The 23,898-nt window shown below is 36.5% G+C and overlaps 1 protein-coding gene across 1 annotated transcript in view; it reads right to left on the bottom strand.

The window, feature by feature from the left end:
* The window catches only part of LOC122811414, a 63,024-nt gene that overhangs the window by 26,706 nt on the left and 12,420 nt on the right, over window positions 1-23,898 (bottom strand). Inside the window, exon 2 of the mRNA XM_044083245.1 lies at window positions 17,263-17,402. Coding sequence (XP_043939180.1) covers window positions 17,263-17,402 — 140 coding nt within the window. The remainder of the gene's footprint in view (window positions 1-17,262; window positions 17,403-23,898) is intronic.

Genomic DNA, 23,898 nt, shown 5'->3' with positions numbered 1-23,898 from the left:
GTTATCTTTGTACAAATTCACATCCAAATAATGGAGTTCGTGTAGCCCTATTGTGTGTGTGAATTTCAGAAAACTAGTCGAGTTGTTAATGTGAGTTAAAAATTCTGAGAGCGAGTCATGTGTTCCTTTCCACAAGATACAAATATCATCCAAAAACCTTCTATAAAACAACAAGTGTTCTTCCCATGGGGAGGTGAATACGTTCTTCAATTCCCACCTGTGTAATATAACATTAGCATAGATGGTAGCACACGGTGCCCCCATAGCGACTCCCTTAAGCTGTTTAAACAACTCTCCATTAAAGAATACAATATTGTTCTCCAATACCATACTCATTAATTCCACAATCAAGTTGGTTAAGTTGGCACTCAAGCTTGTTTCTTGGGTAAAAAATTCACTAAACCATTGGAGTCCTATGTCATGAGGTATACTTGGAAATAAATCTTTGATATCAATTGTTACCATTAATACATCTGGTTCAAAGTTGTTACAAGGAACATTTTGCAAAAAATCCCAGGAATCCCTACACACATACCTTAGCAAATGGATAAATTTCTTTGCTACATGATCAATGAATTTTGATAAGGGTTCTGTTATACTACCACTTCCTGCCACTATTGGTCTAAATGCCAAGGGATCAAGTCCTTTGTGTGTCTTTGGAATTCCAAATATTATAGGTGACCTTGGTTTTGGAACATACAAAAAGTTATATAATTTCTCATTAATAACTCCTTGCAATAGGTAGTCATTCAAACAGTACTTGATCTTAGACCAATATATATGGACCTCATTTCTAGAAACCGTTGCATATTGTTTGTCATCTTGAAGCATTTGGTGGAGGTGCTCATCATAATTACTCTCATACATAAGCACAATACCTCCCCCTTTGTCCGGTTTCATCACTCTTATATTTTCCTTTTTTAACATTTCAATGAAATCATATTCAGTTTGCTTCAAATTTATTTTATCAGTTTGAGTGAGTTTTAAACTCCTAAGATCATTTTCCGCTAATTGTTCAAAAAGTTTGATTAACAAATGCATGGGAGGGTTAAATAAGCTTTTCCTGTCCAATTCAGAGGGTGTGTGTGTTTGCTGTTTAAATAAATGTTGTAGGTTAAGACTTCTGGTGAACAACTTTACATCTATTAAAGTAAGGGGTATATTGCAATTTTTAGATGGAACAAAATGTAATCCTTTAGTAAATACATCAAAAGAAATATCATTGAGTGCTATTTCTGTGTAATTGTAAATGGTAAAGTTAGATTTAGTATATAGCTTACATGCCCCTTGCACCATACTTGAGATTCCCTCATTTGCATTTCTATTCTTTTCTTTCTTTTTTCCTATTTTGCTTACAGCAACACTGGTACCCCCAACCTTTGATGGATCGTGAATTTCCAATGGACCTATGTGTTCCAGTGACGTGGTGCTTGCGGTTTCTGCTTCCACCCCACTGCTCTCCCTGGATGCTGGTGAAAATCCTGCGTTGACCCTTTTCGTTCTTTACCAGCTAGCCTTTCACTTCTGTGTAAAGCCCCCCCCCCCCAGTTGTTTTGAGCTGCATTTTCTTCATTACTCATATTCTGATTTTCAACCCTATGCAGTCTATGTAAGGGGTAAGCCACCCCCTCCCTATATTCAATTAAATCTCTCTCCAACTTGCGCATTTTCCTGTTGATTACCTTATTACAGAATGTATCTACATCATCAAACACTTTACTATATTCAACTTTTATCATGGAAAAATTAGAATCAGTAACAATGTTGTCATTCAATGCATTCAAATCATTTGTAAGTACATTCTGTTTGGCTTCGTATTCCTCTATCATGGCACCCAACATTTCAACCCCTGCCCTGTTGAAAATATCACAGAGTTTAAAATAATAGGGTGTTCCAGTTTGTACATTGTTGGGAAATTTAAATATTCTCAAACCTTTTGGAATGCGTTTTAACTTTGCGCATTCTTTTAAATAATCAACCTCAATTTGATTATTCTTTAAAGCATACAGTTTCTTTTTGAATTCATCGAATTTGTTTTCAATAATAGGTATTTTGTGATATGCCATTAGGTGTTGTAGCACATAACATATACTTTGCATAATTTTGGGCAAACCATATGCTGAGTTACATTATACTGAAAGCAATTTGCTGAAACCAGTGTCTGAATGATGAAAATGAGGGGAATATGCTAGTAAAAGTACCTCTATCCCAACTTAAACAATTATCTCCAGATAATATCCTAAATGGGAAATTGCAGAATTCTATGAAATACGGATTCAGTTAATTTCATTTCAACAGTTAGTGTGTGATAAAGAAGGCAGCGGAAACCATCATATATGGCAGTATTGTCTAGAATAGGAATAACAATAGAATCACAAAGGAGAGTACGAGATTCAACGGGATTCCGTGAGTTTGTGAAAAGTATTTTAAAAGGATTTGTAGAGACTTTCGATATAATATAATGGTCGAGACTAAAAATAGACAGCTATTTCAGCTGAAAGAATTTGAAGAATTTGTAAGAGATGATTAGAGAAGTAAGAAAGATGGGTAAAAATACGTATCAAATATACTGAGGAGAACTGGAATACAAAGTTGGAAAAGGTGGATGAATGATAAAAGGAAAGAATGACGAGAGGGAATTTTAGTAGAATAAGAAGGTAAAAACTAGACAGAGAATTATTTGGTGTGATAGCTGGATAGATAAAAAGGGTACCAGAACAATACAGCATTTAGACATGCAAAGTGGTGACATATGCTAGTAATGCAAAACCTTTATGCAAATAAAAGAGGCCTGGAGGTCGAGTTAAAAGGATCTGTGGAGTATAATGAGTGATATATATATATATATATATATATATATATATATATATATATATATATATATATATGTGTGTGTGTGTTTGTGTGTGTGTGTGTGTGTGTGTGTGTGTGTGTGTGTGTGTGTGTGTGTGTGTGTGTGTGTGTGTGTGTGTGTAAAATAAAGTAGAGAAACAGTAAAGATAACATAGAAGGAAAAGTAAAAAAGGCAAAGAAAGTTAGGTAGAGAGCTAGCAAATAAGAATAGAAATGGAGAATGTGTGAAACGTGATATAAGAGTCCACTCCAGAATCACCTGTTGAGGGTACTGCACAGTTTTGTCTTCTTTTAATAAAAAGAAAGAGGCATAAAAGATGTTAAACATCTGGAGTGGAGGAGTAGACCCATATCTCTCAACCTCTTACAGCAAGAAATCTGGACAAAGCCATGAATAAAAGTGGGACAAAGGCCCCAAAATAGAGACAAGTTTTAACTATTGCCCTTACAAACTTAGAAAGTTGATAGAATAACAGGTTTTGCATTAGCATGAAGTGTCTGAATGGTATGAATTCTGAAACTCAAATGTCTGTCATTATTTTTTAACTTCAATATTTAATGAATTGCCACTAATTTGCCAGAAAACCACAATTTTATGAAAAACAGACTAAAAATATGAGGCAAAAATCTGGACATTCTGCGAAAATCTGTACAGTTGAGAGGTATGAGTAGACCCGTAATAGATGTTAAACATGTGGAGTGCAAGAGTAGACTCATAATAGATGTTAAACAAGTGGAGTGGAGCAGTAGACCCATAATAGATGTTAAACATGGGGAGTGCAGGAGTAAACCCATAATAAATGTTAAACATGTGGAGTGCAGGAGTAGACTCATAATAGATGTTAAACAAGTGGAGTGGAGCAGTAGACCCATAATAGATGTTAAACATGGGGAGTGCAGGAGTAAACCCATAACAGATGTTAAACATGTGGAGTGCAGGAGTAAACCCATAACAGATGTTAAACATGTGGAGTGGAGCAGTAGACCCATAATAGATGTTAAACATGGGGAGTGCAGGAGTAAACCCATAACAGATGTTAAACATGTGGAGTGGAGCAGTAGACCCATAATAGATGTTAAACATGGGGAGTGCAGGAGTAAACCCATAATAAATGTTAAACATGTGGAGTGCAGGAGTAGACTCATAATAGATGTTAAACAAGTGGAGTGGAGCAGTAGACCCATAATAGATGTTAAACATGGGGAGTGCAGGAGTAAACCCATAATAAATGTTAAACATGTGGAGTGCAGGAGTAGACTCATAATAGATGTTAAACAAGTGGAGTGGAGCAGTAGACCCATAATAGATGTTAAACATGGGGAGTGCAGGAGTAAACCCATAATAGATGTTAAACATGTGGAGTGCAAAAATAAACTCATAATACATGTTAAACAAGTGGAGTGGAGGAGTAGACCCATAATAGATGTTAAACATGGGGAGTGCAGGAGTAAACCCATAATAAATGTTAAACATGTGGAGTGCAGGAGTAGACTCATAATAGATGTTAAACAAGTGGAGTGGAGCAGTAGACCCATAATAGATGTTAAGCATGGGGAGTGCAGGAGTAAACCCATAATAGATGTTAAACATGTGGAGTGCAAAAATACACTCATAATACATGTTAAACAAGTGGAGTGGAGGAGTAGACCCATAATAGATGTTAAACATGTGGAGTACAGGAATACACTCATAATACATGTTAAACAAGTGGAGTGGAGGAGTAAACCCATAATAGATGTTAAACAAGTGGAGTGCAGGAGTAAACCCATAATAGATGTTAAACAAGTGGAGTGCAGGAGTAAACCCATAATAGATGTTAAAAAAGTGGAGTGGAGCAGTAGACCCATAATAGATGTTAAACATGTGGAGTGCAGGAGTAAACCCATAATAGATGTTAAACATGTGGAGTGCAAAAATACACTCATAATACATGTTAAACAAGTGGAGTGGAGGAGTAGACCCATAATAGATGTTAAACATGTGGAGTACAGGAATACACTCATAATACATGTTAAACAAGTGGAGTGGAGGAGTAAACCCATAATAGATGTTAAACAAGTGGAGTGCAGGAGTAAACCCATAATAGATGTTAAACAAGTGGAGTGGAGCAGTAGACCCATAATAGATGTTAAACATGGGGAGTGCAGGAGTAAACCCATAACAGATGTTAAACATGTGGAGTGCAGGAGTAGACTCATAACAGATGTTAAACAAGTGGAGTGGAGAGTAGACCCATAATAGATGTTAAGCATGGGGAGTGCAGGAGTAAACCCATAATAGATGTTAAACATGGGGAGTGCAGGAGTAAACCCATAACAGATGTTAAACATGTGGAGTGGATAAGTAGACTCATAATAGATGTTAAACATGTGGAGTGGAGCAGTAGACCCATAATAGATGTTAAACATGTGGAGTGCAGGAGTAGACTCATAACAGATGTTAAACAAGTGGAGTGGAGAGTAGACCCATAATAGATGTTAAGCATGGGGAGTGCAGGAGTAAACCCATAACAGATGTTAAACATGTGGAGTGCAGGAGTAGACTCATAATAGATGTTAAACAAGTGGAGTGGAGAGTAGACCCATAACAGATGTTAAACATGGAGAGTGCAGGAGTAAACCCATAATAGATGTTAAACATGTGGAGTGCATAAGTAGACCCATAATAGATGTTAAACATGTGGAGTGCAGGAGTAAACCCATAATAGATGTTAAACATGTGGAGTGTAGGCGTAGACCCATAATAGATGTTAAGCATGGGGAGTGCAGGAGTAAACCCATAATAGATGTTAAACATGTGGAGTGGATAAGTAGACTCATAATAGATGTTAAACATGTGGAGTTCAGGAGTAAACCCATAACAGATATTAAACATGTGGAGTGCAGGAGTAGACTCATAATAGATGTTAAACAAGTGGAGTGGAGCAGTAGACCCATAATAGATGTTAAGCATGGGGAGTGCAGGAGTAAACCCATAATAAATGTTAAACATGTGGAGTGCATAAGTAGACTCATAATAGATGTTAAACATGTGGAGTGCAGGAGTAAACCCATAATAGATGTTAAACATGTGGAGTGCATAAGTAGACTCATAATAGATGTTAAACATGTGGAGTGCAGGAGTAAACCCATAATAGATGTTAAACATGTGGAGTGTAGGAGTAGGCCCATAATAGATGTTAAACATGTGGAGTGCAGGAGTAAACCCATAATAGATGTTAAACACGTGGAGTGCAGGAGTAGACCCATAATAGATGGTAAACATGGGGAGTGGAGCAGTAGACCCATAATAGATGTTAAACATGGGGAGTGCAGGAGTAAACCCATAATAGATGTTAAACATGTGGAGTGCATAAGTAGACTCATAATAGATGTTAAACATGTGGAGTGCAGGAGTAAACCCATAATAGATGTTAAACATGTGGAGTGTAGGCGTAGACCCATAATAGATGTTAAGCATGGGGAGTGCAGGAGTAAACCCATAATAGATGTTAAACATGTGGAGTGGATAAGTAGACTCATAATAGATGTTAAACATGTGGAGTTCAGGAGTAAACCCATAACAGATATTAAACATGTGGAGTGCAGGAGTAGACTCATAATAGATGTTAAACAAGTGGAGTGGAGCAGTAGACCCATAATAGATGTTAAACATGGGGAGTGCAGGAGTAAACCCATAATAAATGTTAAACATGTGGTGTGCAGGAGTAGACTCATAATAGATGTTAAACAAGTGGAGTGGAGCAGTAGACCAATAATAGATGTTAAGCATGGGGAGTGCAGGAGTAAACCCATAATAAATGTTAAACATGTGGAGTGCATAAGTAGACTCATAATAGATGTTAAACATGTGGAGTGCAGGAGTAAACCCATAATAGATGTTAAACATGTGGAGTGCATAAGTAGACTCATAATAGATGTTAAACATGTGGAGTGCAGGAGTAAACCCATAATAGATGTTAAACATGTGGAGTGTAGGAGTAGACCCATAATAGATGTTAAACATGTGGAGTGCAGGAGTAAACCCATAATAGATGTTAAACACGTGGAGTGCAGGAGTAGACCCATAATAGATGGTAAACATGGGGAGTGGAGCAGTAGACCCATAATAGATGTTAAACATGGGGAGTGCAGGAGTAAACCCATAATAGATGTTAAACATGTGGAGTGCATAAGTAGACTCATAATAGATGTTAAACATGTGGAGTGCAGGAGTAAACCCATAATAGATGTTAAACATGTGGAGTGTAGGAGTAGACCCATAATAGATGTTAAACATGTGGAGTGCAGGAGTAAACCCATAATAGATGTTAAACACGTGGAGTGCAGGAGTAGACCCATAATAGATGTTAAACAAGTGGAGTGGAGCAGTAGACCCATAATAGATGTTAAACATGTGGAGTGCAGGAGTAGACCCATAATAGATGTTAAACATGGGGAGTGGAGCAGTAGACCCATAATAGATGTTAAACATGGGGAGTGGAGCAGTAGACCCATAATAGATGTTAAACATGGGGAGTGGAGCAGTAGACCCATAATAGATGTTAAACACAGGGAGTGGAGGAGTAGACCTATAATAGATGTTAAAGTGGAGTGGAGGAGTAGACTCATAGATGTTCTGGAGTTGCTGTTTGGAAAAGGGATTACGAAAAAAATAGGTAATGACTTGTCTAGGATATTAGGGAGAAAATGAGTGATATGTAGGAGTATGGGGAAGGGAAAATTAGAAATAGAGGGATAATGCTAGTTTGGCAGGATAAGTACAGTTATGCAGCACAGAATTCAGAATTGGAAGGGATTTATAAAAATGGAGGGTTAGTATCAGGGAAGCATTAGTAATGTTAGAATGACAATGAAAAGTAAAGACTAGAGCACTGGAGAAGATGATAAAAAGATGGAGTAAGATCTGAAGTATACACAATAGAAAGAAAAGAATTTCAGGGCACTGGATAAGTACAGAAAGGTGAAAACCACAGGAGATGGTTGTGAATAGTGGAGTATAATGCATGGAAGTGGAAAAGATAACATGAGCAGTTTTAATTTAAGCTGACAGTTTGACAGTCATTTTTTTCTCCCCATTTTTTTCTTTGTTTCAATATTCAGTTTATTCTTTCACTGCATGAAACCTTGACATTAGATTTAAGACCAGGGTAACCTGAAAAGAATGGTACAGTAAACTAACGGTCTTGGTCCTACTTCTGAAATTCAGATTGTTGAAACAGATGGTGTAAAATGGGGACGAGTCTTAACAACCATTGTCTGGTATAGAAGTGCTAGACAAAATGTTAGTCACTACGTCCGGATCACTAATGCTCTGCCATTCCAGGTAACAAGGGGCAAAGTATAGTCATAGGAGACTTTTACAACACCAGGATTAAGTGGGCTCAGGCTAGTAATAAATTTTATATGGGAACTGAGTTTTTTGATTTTTATGAGTTGGTACAGAGCACACCTGGAAGAAGAAAGGTGTGGAGTCTAAGAATAGCAGCATCTCACAAGAGCATGTATGAATACTATAGAGAGGATATGCAGCCAATCCAGGTACGGAGTGGCAGATATGGAACTAAGGAATATAAGGAACACTGATAGTGGAATGTAGAAGTCCGTGACTTTATCAAAGGAAGGAAGGAGTGCAAGAAAAAGTGGGTGACAGAAAAGATGTACAGCCTAAGAAGGAATATTGGTTGGCTAATAAGAAGGCTAAAAGAACAGTTCTAATAGTAAAGAACAAGGCATTAGAGGCACTCTACCAGCTTCTAGAAGGTGACTCAGTAGATGGCACAAAGAAAGTTTATCAGGTTACAAGGCAAAGACCGGAAAGCTAAAAACTTCAACTTATCTTTCCTGTTCTCTTCCTCATCTTCAGCTGTTCTTGCTCTCCCCTATATATCATTCATGTAGTCTTCCCTTGCTGAGGTTCCACTACCTTTTCTCCACCTTAAGTCATACATTTAACTATACACTCATCTACCACATCTTTTTTCAATCATTTTTCACATACTTTGCCATCAGTAACTAGCCCTTATCTGCACTGTACCTAGACGTCTTTCTCTATGATGACTATAACTCTTATGTAAAATATTATCTTTCTTTCCACTCATTTTTCTTATCTCACATATTTCAAACCCCATACTTCATTCATACGTATTTTCCAAGTTTCTCTAACCCTCGCCTTGTCATGATGGATAGCCCACCTGTCTGATTGTCACACATACATTTGACTAATACAATATGCCTTGTACACTGTAAACTCAGATGTACAATCTGCTGAACTTTAGTGAAATATACTTCTAGGATTGCTACTTCTGTATACTGAAAACTTTACTATTGTAAATTTACTTTTTGCTTATCATATATTGTAAAAGTGTAAATGTAAATGTCATTCACTGGAGCTTTTCTTCCTGAAACTATGCTGAAAATGGGCCTTGTCTAGTCAGACTTTCCTACTAAACAAAGTCAAATAAAATAAATAAGTAATAGTCATCTGACATCATTCATGAGGGTCAAATAAAATAAATAAGTAATAGTCATCTGACATCATTCATGAGGGTCAAATAAAATAAATAAGCAATAGTCATCTGACATCATTCATGAGGGATGCTAGCAACAACCTGCTCACCAATCCACAGCACATCAAAGGCAGATGGAAGGAGTATTTCCAGCAACTTCTAAATGTTGAAAGCCTTACAGAGCTCTGGTGCCCCAGACACAGCCTATGTTGAGAGGAGAGAGGGAGCCCACCCTAGAAGAAGTAAGAACAGCACTAATGAAAATGAAGTCAGGGAAAGCAGCAGGCTCAGATTAGGTCACAGTAGATATGACTGAAATGTTGGGTTTGCAAGGGCAGAAATGGCTCCTGTGGTTATTCGTAGCAGCATGGAGAGAAAGGCATATCCCTGATGCCTGAAGAACAAGCATTCTAGTGCCAGTGTACAAGAACTACAGGGATATTTGCAACTGTGGGCAGTGTAGAGATATCACACTCCTGTCACACTGTATGAAAGTGTCGAGAGGGTGATTAATAAATAAATATGCAGAGTTGAACATCCAAGTGCTCGGGATTATGCGGAACAGTTTGCATTTAACAACAAGCGAAGCCACTGTTCTGCTGTTCCGCAATGAACAGCTGTGGCTCCGCTACATGAACTCTGATTGGTTTGTATATCACAATTGCTGCCAATCGGCATTGCGGTATACAAACCAATGCATACCTGTACTGCCCTTCCACATTACACAGTGTTGGCTGTGCTCTGCAGTTTTTGATTGGCTCGTAGACCGCATTTACAGCCAATCGTGAATGTGGTCTATGAGCCAATCAAGTAAGCTTCTCAGGGGGACGGGAGCCAATGAGAGCTCCCCAATACAGGCCAATCTCATTCTGGGATGTCTTTTCACGCCAAAATAATGGCTTGAAAAGGCTTCCAGGAATGAGGGATTTTACTTTTTGCAAGTTGCTTGCAACAACAACTTGGAAGGAGGAACTCTGAAGACTGGGAACTTCGGCATCGGGGAAAAGGAAGGAGCAGCTGAGGTGAAGATTTCGGGACTTGGAAGCCAGCCTGCTAGGAGAGGAGTTAGTGAGCTGAATGGACTTCAGGTTCAGGAACAGTGCTTGCTGCTGCTTTGGTGGAGTGAGACCGATCAAAAGGCTGAGGTTTATTTTGCTGCCTGCTGGATCATCATTTGTGCCGTGGATTGTATTAAGCTGCTGGTGCTGTTTATATAGGTAGAGGTAAGTGACTGTTTTAGCTGCAGTGGTTAGGGTTAATGTTAATGGTTAAGGTTAATGGTTAGGCAAGTATTTCCCTATCCTTAAAACTGGTATGCTAGCACAGATCCTGTTATTGCAGCAATTTTCTAAGTTTATAAGAGCAGTATTTAGTATCTCTGGGCTGCTTGTCCCCCTAGTACATCTGATACTGTTAATTAAGCAACTTTCTGAGTTTTATAAGAGGAATATTTAAAGTGTCTCTGTGTTTGTGCTTCTTGTCCCACTAGTGCATCTCTAAATGTAACTGACATTTTTTAGAGAAACTGTATGCCAAGTCAGGTCCTTGTTATTCTAACAACTTACTACATTTTATAAGAGCAATATTTAAAGTGTCTCTGTGCCATTTTAGAGAAACTGTATGCCAAGTCAGGTCCTTGTTATTCTAACAACTTACTACATTTTATAAGAGCAATATTTAAAGTGTCTCTGTGCTGCTTGTCCCCCTCGGACATCTTTGAAAGTAATGGCATACAGTTAATGCAAAAACAAAGATAGCAAAGTCAGGTCCTGTTATTCTAGCAACTTTCTAAGTTTATAAGAACAATATTTAGTGTCTGTTTGTGTTTGTCCCCTAGTACATTTCTGAAAGTAAAAGCCAATTTTTTGCAGAAACGGTATGCCAAGTGTTTATGAGAGCATCATTTCTAAGTTTATCAGAGCAATATTTAGAGTCTCTGTTTTTTGTGCTGCTTGTACCCCTAGTACGTTGGGCAGGGTCTTGTCTAGATTTCTTGCACTAAGAGGTTGAGAGGAATGTCAGTATGGATGTCAGAAGTGAGTTATTTATAGTAATGAGATGATTTAAAGTATTCAGTTTTCTTTTCTGGTAGAACTTTAGAGTGTAACTTGATTGTGCATTCTTTGGTTACACTCTAAAGTTCTAAGGCATGATGTCTTAAATGGCACATTCTTATAAAAGTACAGGGAGCCCTGGTTTTAAGTACCCTTTTTAGGCACCTTTGCCAGGCTCAGAACTGGCAGTAGGACAGGGGTAGAACACAACATCTAAAGTGATGTATGTAAAATGCAGGTAGTATTGGTGTGTGTGTGTGTCTGTGTGTGTGTGTGTGTGTGTGTGTGTGTGTGTGTGTGTGTGTGTGTGTGTGTGTGTGTGTGTGTGTGTGTATGTGTATGTGTGTGTTGCAAGTGCATTTGTTAAGTACCATGCTCCATGGCAATAGGTCTACATCTAACATATGACAGGATGCTATTTAACTTGGTCTAACTAAAATCATTTGTGTGACTTGTAATGTCTGTGTAGGAAATGTAGTAAATTTGATTTTTATTTTTGTAAAATGCTGTTTCATTTACTTATGGTGTGGTTATGGTGTTGCAGATAAATAAAGGTTTGGGATCTGAGAAGTGTGTCTTATTGAATTTTAAAGATGTTCTACCATGCTCCATGGCGAAGGCACATTTCGCGCAGTGCAAAAATAGGGTGTTTCACATTTTGACCATTTGTCACACATTGTTAGGGTCTGTGTTCCACACTGGCCTCTTAAGAGGTTGAGACCTATGATGCAGAGTAATAGAATGTAAGAAGGCAAATGAGCAGTTAGGATTTAAATCAGGATGCAGCACAACAGACCCAGTATTTGTAATGAGAAAGATGAAAGAGAGGAGGGTAGAGAGGAAGGTTCCAAGTCGTCATTCCTGAACTTAGAGAAAGCATATGACAAAATTACAAGAAAGCTAATCTGGGCAATTCTGTGATGCTTTGAAACATAAGTAGAATTACTGCAAGTTATGTATGAAGGCCCAATGACACAATTTCAAACAGTGTTCAGACTCACTGAGGGATTCCCACTGGGAATGGAGGTTCATCAGGGTTCCGCTCTTAGCCCACGGCTGTTCTTACTAGTGATACATTACATTAGTAAACAGGCTGGAAGTGACATATCAACAAAGGTGCTGTATGCAATGTGGCATTACAAGTAGGCTCTACTTCAGCAAATGGTAGGGGAATGGAATGCAAAACTGAAGGCACGTGGTATAAAACAGTTAAGACAAGACAGTTGTCATAGCAGCAGATGTGGGTAAATCAGAAGAAGCTGAACATTGAGATAGAAAGGAAAGTAGTGGGAACAGGTTAATATTGTCAAGTATGTGGAAGGGGTGGTTTTGGAGAATGAAAGGTCAAAGGTAGAATCAGAGGCACTGCAGCCAACTGAAACAGAGTGTTGGTGACTAGTGTGTGGCAAAAGAATGCCAAAGAAGCTAAAAAGTAGGTTATACAAAACACTCATGTCCTGTACTTCTGTATAATATAGAAGCCTCAGCAGTGAAGGCAGAGCAGCTGAGAAAGCTAAAGGTGATTAAGTTGAAGTGCCTGAGATGGGTGGTAGGATGCACACTCTGGGAAACATGAAAGAACAATGACAGCAATTGCACAGAAAAACAAAGAGAGCAGATTACTGTGGTTTGGGTACATGTGCAGGAAAGCAGAAAATGCTTTGGTGAATAAGATTTGGGAGACACAGGAAGAAGGCAGGAAGAAGCAAAGATGCCCAGCAATGAGATGGATGGATTGCATGAGAAAAGACCTGTGACAGTCAGGCATGACTGTATAGATGGTAGGACAACGCCACTGTATCCAGAGAAATAGCAAGACTGGAAGCAACAGCCCAAGCCCATACAGAAAATGGGAAAAAGGGGGCTGATGATGATGATGATGATGATAACAGTTTTCAATTAATAACACCAATACTTTGGACCTGTTATTTACCAACAAAGCAAATATTAGTTTAAAACTGAAACCTCAACTGCCTATCAATAGCTCTAAACATATGGTTTAGTAGATCATCATCTGTTTATAATTTGAGTAAACTGTACCTGACTGGAGCTAGACTGGCACATGCTAATACAGACTGGGCAATAAATTGCAACAATGAAAAAGAGAGCAGCTGGGCTCACTTTGTAATAGTCTGTTTTCTGGCTACATTTCTCAGAAAGTGATAAACAAATATACCCCCCATTTAGTAAGATACCAAATTAAATAAAAACCAGTGAAGAAGAAGAATCATACATTTATTTAATTTATTGATTGCAATTTGATAACAGAGAAGGTGGGCACCATACTTACCTTTTTCAGCCATAACCCAGGCTCCAAGGGAAAAACATTGTAGTTAAGCCATACCATGCTAGCATGCAAAGCAAATTATGCAGAGCATATAGATATAACAGAGAACAACAAAAAGATGTTCGTTAAATATGTGAATTACAAACAAAATAATAATAATCACCATGGTGACCCCCTATCCAAAGATGGTTTGGCTGTTACAATCCAGACAATATTAAACAACTTTTCTTCAATGAGCCTGATTCCAGGACTTGCTCTCAGTGGAAGTGACCACTTACACAGAGAGCAGACTGTGAGTGGGAGTTTTGGATCTGAACTCCAGTGTAACCCTGTTTAAAGATAGGCCTTACTCCGAAGTAAGTCACTTACATTGTGAGCAAGTCTCTTGGAATCAGGACAGAATTACCATAACAGCAGCTCTTTTGGAATCTGGCCCATATTTTACTAGCTTAGTCTGTATAGTAAAATACTGAGCCTGATCTGGTTACTGTCTGTTCTCTGCCTTTATTTATCCAATACAAGGGAAATGGATTTGTTTCTTCTTAAAAAAGATTAGTCCCAGTAATCCTCTGGGATCTGATAATATTTCTGGTCAGTTTATTCACCTCTTGCTTGAATTACTTGTTTCTTTGCTTCCTTTTTTCATTGTCCCTTCATTGCGGACACCTGATACACACGATGGGTTGCCATGGTAAGACTGAGAAGTGCAGGTCAAGCAGTAATGCTTCCATTTCAAGTACATGTTTTGAAAGGTACTTGCTTTCCTTTCTTGTAAACATCAGCTTCTATACTTACTTTACTGGTGTCAATACAATATGACTTTCTGAAGGGCACTAGACTTTATTGTGCCTAACACACTTTAATGATCCTGCAAGCTGGGCTATGGATGTAAGACTTAGCACCTCAGTTATATATCTAGATTAAGCAAAGGCCTTTGATAGTTTACCAGATAATATCATTATTAATAGCCTTATTGTTCAAGATAATAGTTCTCACCTCATCTGTTGAATGTGTTCTTGTTTAATGGGAAGGAATCAACTCGTTCTAATTCATGGTCAGGCTTCAGAGAGAAGTCTGTATGTGTTGATGTACCCCAAGATTCAGTACTTGGACCTATCCTATTTAGCCCTGTTTTTGCTTTCCTTCATTAACAAAGTATTATTTTGTAAAATATACTGATGACATAAAAATCAGTGATGCTATAAGCAAAGATAAGACATCATTACCCTTACCAGTTATTTATCTTCTGATACTGAAAGGATAAATGCTAGGGGATCACACTTTAATTACCATAAATGCAATGCCCTGTATGTGTTACTCAACCAATAGTTTTGAGTGTTCAAGCATTGCCATTGGTGAATGCAATAAAGATCTGTGGGTACTGATTGGTAAGAACATATTCTTCAGAAGTAATGCTGATCTAGCTGAGAATAAGCGCATCAGGAGGTTGGCATGTCTTTTATATGAATGTATAAACACTAAGGATTTTATATTTATTAATAAATATGTGCAACTCATATCAGACTCATCACTGAATACAATTCTTCTTATACTGTAAGTGAACTTTGCTGTTCCTAGAAAGTGTTCAAAGAAAATTCACATAAAGGATTCTAGCTTGTAAAGGAAGGTCTAACCAAAAATGACTAAAGCATTGATATTCCATTAGCACAGAGGGATAAAGCCCTGAGTATGGCACATATGACCCAGGTTTGAGTAGCGGTTCAGGCAGTTGATGGAGTGGCAGGGAGGGAAGGGTGTGCCAATCCAGGGTGGGAGGGCATTTATCCATGACTCTCCCTAAGGGGAGGTATGGTTTAATAAGGGGCATTGCCTTCGAGCAAGATGAATGTGGGTGCCTGGGGTAGGGAATGGTTAGGGCCTATAACAACCCATCCAAATGGATGGATATAGAGATTGATTTAAGTGCAGCCTTCTGGCTTTACAACTAGTATATCAGAGTCTGTGTTCTACTTTGGCCAGCTTAGAATGAATACACACAGCTGCAAAACCATTACATTATGTAAAAAAAACAATAATTAAGTATAGAATAAAGATAGTTCATCACTAAATTGACTTTTTCTTGTAACAGGAATTGCGGACTTATGTCACTCTGATGTCGCCCTATTGCTTAGCTGAACTTTTAGAAAATATCAGTTCTGAAGATATACAACTCTCACCTAGCTCTATTAAAATTCTTTGATATCCAAAATATGTAAATGATATTGCTTTCTGTGCCACATACACTGATGACTAGAACAGCTGCACCTTCTTTAGCAGGTTTCCTCCTTCTCATAATGGGTTAAATAAAAATCTACCATGTACTACAGTTTTGGTGGCTTTACAGAGTATGACCTACAATATGCAACAACAGATAGAGTAATCGTAGATAGTATGATGATATGCTTGTGGAGAGGAAATTTTGTAAGTTCATGCAACAAGGGATGAACATGCCAATGAACAGGTTTGAAAGGTACTTTCATCATGCACTTTGACAAAAGAATTTAAACTGCTCAGGCAAATCGGTACAAAGTTATCACTAATAAAAACAACTGTTTAAAGATAAATGGCCATGCATCTGAGGGGTTAATGAAATACTCATTAAACTGGGAGAGACATACACATTTATAACCCTGCAAAGACATTCAAGTTGAAGCAGAAAATGTAAAAATAAAAAATACTGTTCAAAGACTTTGTCCATTCACTCATTTTCTCTGTAAATAACTAGATTGTTTGTCTGCCACAGGAAGACATCAGCAATATAACTGCCTTTGTAGTACTCCTGGTTCGACAAATTATTTGAAAGTAGAATTGTTATTAACATGAAAACAATCAGTTTAATGTGTCTAAGAAAAAAAAAAAATCAGGTTTGAGGGCAGTTTTAATAATGATTTTATGGCTTTAATGTAAGTCTAAAATCAAACATCGTTCCAAAATTAGAATAGAACAGAATATTCATCAAAATGATACCTTGGCCTTTACTTTTTATAATATACTCCTAACTCACTGGAATAAATGAAATTCATTAGTAAGTTTGATTCCTTTAGTCTAGGTTTAATAACTTTTTTTCTAATTTCCTTGGGTCTACAGAGAATATAACATCTGCAATTCAAGCTTAGAAATCTTCCAAGAAATATTATATGGAGTACATCCTTAAACAAAATACATGTCAGGGATTTGTTTCATGTTATACATTTGCTGCCCAAAAGCTATTTCTGTTTGTTTTGATGTTGGATGAAGAGTTAACAAACTGATGTAGCATTTAAAGTGTTCAAAACTTTCATTTTAGAGTAAATAGAGGACAATGCAACATTAAAGTTAGGTCTATAAGTATATTATTTTGACATATCTGTCAATCATATTACGGATTTTTTTCATAAATGTAGTGAGATGTAGGTAAATGCCACCACTAAATGTTTTTGACATTTATTTCAATAGGTTTTGCAGACCTTAATTAGTTTTATAATACAGGATCACTGAAACATTGCACTACACATCTATGACCTTCAGTCTTCATCTCTCGTCAGTCATTCTCAGGGTTAGGATTTAATTTAACACTTACATTCGTGCAGTTTGCCAAATGGTCACATGGCTATTATTCAGGGGCTGAAAGTCCATCCATGCACTATCAGAGATGTTAAGCATTTTCTCCGTTTCCTCGTCATCAGCAACACCACCAATGTATATCCACTTCCCATAGATCTAAGAATTATATGATATGGTTTGCCAGAGAGAGAGAAAATCAGGAAAATGTGGAAAAAAAGCATTGTGAGCATGTTTATCAATATGTCAAATATACAGTTCATTCATTTTGTTAAACAAATATTGATTTGCACATATTTTACCAGAGCAGTTTTGACTGAGCAAATCACTTTACCAAACCTAAGCTCAGTAAACCCTGAAAACAGACATTTATACCTTGTAGACCTTTCCAGTGAACTTAGATGAAAACAAATTACAAATTAAAAAATAGATGTGTGGAGTATTACACTTATCAAGGTCTATCTGGTTTTGCTATTGAAAAAAAGGATAAAATAATTAAAATAATAAGTGTATGTAATTAAATAAAGGTTAAAGAATTTCTGCTGTTTTTCTTTTTGTTTTTATTTGCTTGAAATCACATAAATATGTATTGCCAGTCTAGAAAAAAGAATAGGCTTTCCATTACAGACTCTTTAAATGTTTTTATCTGCCATCAGGAGAATGAAAGGACAATATAATTAACTCACAGCAGGAGCACTGCCTGTCTCTCTCTGTCCTTATATGTATGACGGAGAGCCTTTTATGTCAATCACAAAAACAATGACAGGATACTCACATATCACTTAAGTTATGAAGCTACAATAGTCTATTTACATGGGCTTTGAAGCCATGAAGTTCAGTGCTGCAAGAGAAACAAACAGTTCACTACAGATGCGCTCACTAAGTCAATAAAATGAGTCAAGAATTATTTCCTGCCTCATTTTTGTTCCTTTCCGTGAGCCATTCTGCAATGAGTCCGTCACTACCATTTCCATTCTGTTGACCTTAATAATCTTACACTGACGACAAGCTTCAGCGCCTCTAAAAGAGGGTCTCATTCAGCCTTTTCTCAGGTGGGGATATCTCTGTCAAGACGGACCTGCTTCTCATGCATCTACTTTACACCTGCACACGGGAGGCATATTAGATTCCACATATACAATGCCAATTCCAACTTTAAGAGAGATCTAAGAATGTGACCTTAGAAAAGGACAGCTCCTGAATTGAAATTATTTGCAAAATCTCTTTTTCCTACTGTGCTTTCAAAATTGAATTAACAGCTCTTCAAAAAGATAACATTTGCAGAAACACAGAACTTCACAAATTTCTACCCAAGGCAGAGCATTTGCATTATGTAGTCTGGTTTCTAGATTGCTAAAGATTACTATGAGCTCTTCTCCACTATTGCTAACCACACAGAGAGGCAAACATCTGGCATTTCTAATATTCCTTACTTTTCTGTATGTAGTGATGTTTAACCCGCACAATGGCATTGAGCAGTAACACATTTTTACTAGTCACACTTTAATTTCTGAAATGTCCACATTCACATTTTTGGGTCTTAGGCATCAGGAAGAGAGCCCTTCCTTCCATTATAGGGCATAAGCAAAGCTACATTTAGAGTAGTTTTTATAATACTTTTAAGGTAAGCTTGAGAAAATTCTTCTTAAAGTCAGTATAGTAGGGTCTAGAATTTAGTTCATGAGATACTGGTAAAATATATGTTATGGAAGGGTTCGAATGTGCTTCAGACAGAGCAAGAAAAGGCTATAACAATATTAAAAGAAACGCAGCTACTGAGGGTGTTAGCGGGGGGTAGCTGTATCATCCCAGTGGACACAAAGGACCATGGATGTTCTTCTTTAGGCATCTTCATGTTTGTGCTGTAGGAAAAGATGACTTTGTGCAACCATTAGGGATAGTACAACCGCCTCATTGTGTAAAAGTGAGAGTGGTATTATGGGAGTTCACCTGTTAGGCTGGTGTTGCATAGTAAAACAGTTTATATGTGCAGATTAACATGTGTTCTAAAATTCTAATATAGGGTCTAAATTTTACATGGTAAATTTAGCACATAAACTTAATAAACTCAAATTACAAAACACGGCAGATTAAGATAGAATCAAAATCCAAATCAAAATGTATTTTGCAATAAAAAATGCCGAAATATATCATGTTAAAGTCTAATCTTCTGATTTCACTAAAACAGATGTTAAGATACAATCAAGAAGGCAAAGAAGTAGTGAAACAAAAACAAATAATGAAAGGAAATAAAAATCTATTTATTCTGTCACTCTGTCTTTATATATATATATATATATATATATATATATATATATATATATATATATATATATATATATATATATATATATTTATTTATATATTTATGTCTGTGTGGCATCCAATGCATGGAGAATAGGATATACAGCGTTAAGTGAGTCTTCTCATACAAATCTAGTTAGGAAGTTAATTGTGTTAGTGAGAATAGTGATTGCCAATTAAGCTTACATAGAATGATGGAGCCTGGGAGACTAAAGACAGGAAGTTGTTTCCTCAAGCCAGAGATTCATGGTAGGGTACAGTGAGACTCTGCCAAGGATTTGTGGTTCCTGAGATAGGAATGTCCAGTCATGGACTATAGTTATATATGATGCAAGTTCATGTATTTTTATTTTCTTGTGCAGCTAAAAGAAAGGCCTGGTGATGCCTGACTGTGACTCTTAATTTACAGCCCCCTGTTGGAAGGGCTATCTGTGGGCTTAGCCTGTGTGGTGGACTTGCCTCTGTGGACTGTAACACTTACTTCTAAAGTACTATAAATAATACAAACAGTGTTTGAATGGACTGAGAAAAGCCATGTGTACTATATACTTTTTTATATACTGGTGCCTACAGTTGCTTTTAAGACTTATGAGCTTTCTATTTGCCTGTCTGTAAGCTATCTAACAATCTCTTTCAGTTTGTCTATACATGCATGTTTTATGCATTTATCCTTTAGATTTAATACATTTGAACGTAAGTTCTGTTTATGCAAAGCTCCACAACATATCATGGTAGAAAAGAATTACATAATAAATAGACACAACTAGATCTAAGAAGGCACATAAAACATGTAGAAACTATACTTTATCACAACTATTGTTGTGCTGAATACTGCAAATATCTACATGGTCAATACCGGAAGATTACATCTTATCAGTATATTTCTTTTTGTTGATAATTTGGATAAAAAAAAAGGATATGCTGAGCTGGTTCTAAGCCATTGCTGATAATGAATAAAATATCCTTGTCTTATCTATGGGGAATATTAACATCAAGTTAAATACTCTCGTCTGTGGTATTCACTAATTAGGTGCACTAGTGTTACTCTAATTTGATGTAGCTAACTCCACTAGCATAGAGGGATAAAACCTGAGTTCAACCCAAATGACCCAGGTTTGATCAATTAGGAAATTGATGGAGTCAGCACAGGAGAAAGAGGAATGAAGTGACTGAGCCATCTCACCTCCTTCAGTGGGGCATGATAAGTTTTAAAAAATATACTTTTGCTGTACTTTACTAAAGCCATGAACTTGAGCACAGTTACTAATAAAACAACTTATCTATATAACAGATGACGCATACTATATGTTACAGTTTACAGCTTATACTGTACAAGGTTTGCTTTTCAATACAGATACAGATGATGATTCTCCATTTACCTCGGAAATGATGTTCCTACAAAATACCAGAACTAACACAGTTTAGTCTAACAGTCCTTTTATAGTACTTTTTGTACCGTTTGGATCCTGCCTATGAAAGCAATCTTTTGAAGTCTTTTGTTTCACATCATGCAGTCTGCTGATAAGCTGATTGTTGTTCTGTTTCCAGGTAAATTATGTCACAACCTTCAAGACCTGGGAAGTCATCCTTGTCTCCAGTCTTCCTTGCAGCTGTACTAGTCAGAAATTAGGGCATCATCCTTATCTGCAATTCTCCTTGCAGCTGTACTAGTTACGGAACAATTCTTACACAGTATGGATACCAAACATATAACTATTTTATTTTTTTCCTACTTTTTTTTTTTTTTACTTATTTTCAACTACGAAAGTTTTAACCCCTTAATGTACCTAACAGTTTCCCCTTTTGTTTTAATTTTCATCATGATTTACAGAAAACACATTAGGAAACAAAACCTTTAGCTTTCTTTTGATACAACAGGTTAAAACACAATTTCACACAGTTAGTGCAATGATAACAAACATTTTACTACCAGAACTAGATGTATAATCCAATTTAGCAACTTTTTTTCTTTTTGCAGACCATTCTGTAAAAATGTCCCACCAATTATGACCTCTGTCTGCTTCAGTTTTTTTAGTTAACTTGATTAATTTATTTTTTACAATTACAGAATTTAATTTATGACTTAGAACAGTCTATTAGCCCTTTGCAACTGTTACATTTTTTGTTTACTTTGTTAATTACCTCATACAAAGAGTCTAGAGACAGACTAATATTTGCAAAAGGCAATACCTGAGGATTTCATTTAAAAGACATAGACATTTTACTTTCTGGGGTAAACATGTAAGTTTTGTTATGCCACACTAAATGAGTGATATTACTAAGACATTCCACAAAGGGTGTTTCTTGTAACAAATCAAAGAATGAGTTTTTCTAATACAAACAAACTGAGAAGCAATCTCTGTGAACATTTTAAAACTTGACAGCAAAATTGACGATTTAAACAGATTTACAGAGTGTTGTAGAAAACATGGTTTATACACTGAAGAATCCTGTCTACATATCAAACCATTTGCTGTACAGCATACGCCAATGCATATTCATTATTTCAGTTTTGCTTCCACAGCATTTTTTTTTCAATTTGTACATACATGGACTGTAATGTACACTTAGTCTAGTCTACAAACTTAATGATATTAATATTTATTTAACATTTGTGAACTGGAAAAGTCCAACTTGGAACAAAGCCAATTTTCAGCGGGGGCCCAGGGAGAAATGCTCCAGATGCATGTCTTTGTAAAGTGGGTGGAAACCGGAGCACCCGGAGGAAACCCACACAAACTTAGAGAGATCATCCAAACTCCACACAGAAGGCACCCCAGCCGAGAATCAAACCATAGAACCCCTTGCTGCAAGGCGACAATGCTATTACTGCACCACTGCACCATTCTGAAGCTTGCTATTCAAAGATTTATTAAAATGTTGCAGAAATTACTTCTGAAAGTTAACATGCTCTTCTTATGATGCCCATATAATGGGTAACCATTGTGCTTGTAAGTGCACAATTTCTGAAATATCTTGTTAATTTTAATCTATTTGCTAGAATTTTTATATCAGTCGAATTTAATGCACCTAAACCTGTTTTCATTTTTTTTAAAAGAGTATTGTACTATGCTGTTTATCTTTTGCAGCCATTATTGTTAGGAGGGAATGAGATATTAAAATGTGTTACTGTTTTTTGCTAATTTTGTTTTACTAATGTACATGTTGATGGTACCCTGATTACTTGATTAGGCTTGGCTGTGGGATTACTATTACAGACTAATATATATATTTTTTGAAGCTCTATTTTAGACCCTTTTGCAGTACTGTTTACACAGTCAGTATAAAATTGAAAGAGTGCCCTTTTTAATTGCAGTATGTAGCATTGTATATAAGTATTGTTTTGTAAGGATACATTTACTTTATATTGTGGGAGTTGGACATCTCTGGCAGTCTTTCAGGCTGTAACATTTTGGTTAAAGAAAGGGTTTTTAATGTGACATTTTTGTCCCCTTGGACAAGAAAAATTACCTTGAATTTTATTTGTAGTATTACTTATGTAAGCCTTTTCTGTCACGGTTTTTTGCTATTTTTGGTGGTATTATACAATTACAAAAAATTGTAAAAAAACAAAATAGATATTGGTTTGACTAACAGACACTTAAATGTAGATATTTGTATTAATTTATTTAAATTTGCTGTTGTCTGCCTTTTGCTCTTTTGTATTTTAAATTGGTGTACTCTATAGAATTTTATTTTTATCCTTTGAAAAGAAAATACATACATGTCACTTTTGTGGCTTTATTTTTTCACTGCTTTTAACTACTCTTATTTGACCTCTATGCTCTAGAACTGTTCAGTTTTTCTTTTTTACCTTTTAATAGATTATTTGGAACACTAGTTTAAAATGTTTTTGAGTAAGTCATCTGCTTTTTTATTATTTTAATGTGGCATGCTTTGTAGCAACATTGACTGTGTTTACAAATCTGCTGTAAGTTTTTTGCTATATGACTTTTACTAGCTTTGTCTTTTGTAGTTATTTTTTAAGCTGGGCTATTAAAGTCCCTGTCTGCTCGGGTAATTTATCTTTTTTATCCTGTAACTGCTGTTTAAGGTCTGGAATTTCTTTCTTTAACTTTTTACTAACCAGATTTTTCTTGACTTGTAACTGCTGCGTAAGAGTTTTAATTTTTTTCTGTAATTTTGCACGGGCTGTCTGATATTTCTCAGTAACCTGTTCTGTTGACTCTAAAGCTACTATGCACTTTAAAAAAGTGTTTGTATATCTTGTCTAAACTTTCTGAACTCATTTTGTCTGTCTTTTAGAAGTTTTTTTTTAATTTTCCTGTCAATTCACCATGAATCTCATCCCTGCCCTTATCTGTTTTGTGTTATACAGTGACTTTATTCC

Source organism: Protopterus annectens, chromosome 9.part0, assembly GCF_019279795.1.
Source record: "Protopterus annectens isolate FY-2018-M chromosome 9.part0, PAN1.0, whole genome shotgun sequence".
Taxonomy (NCBI): domain Eukaryota; kingdom Metazoa; phylum Chordata; order Ceratodontiformes; family Protopteridae; genus Protopterus; species Protopterus annectens.
This window is presented reverse-complemented; position numbering and strand designations above follow the sequence as displayed.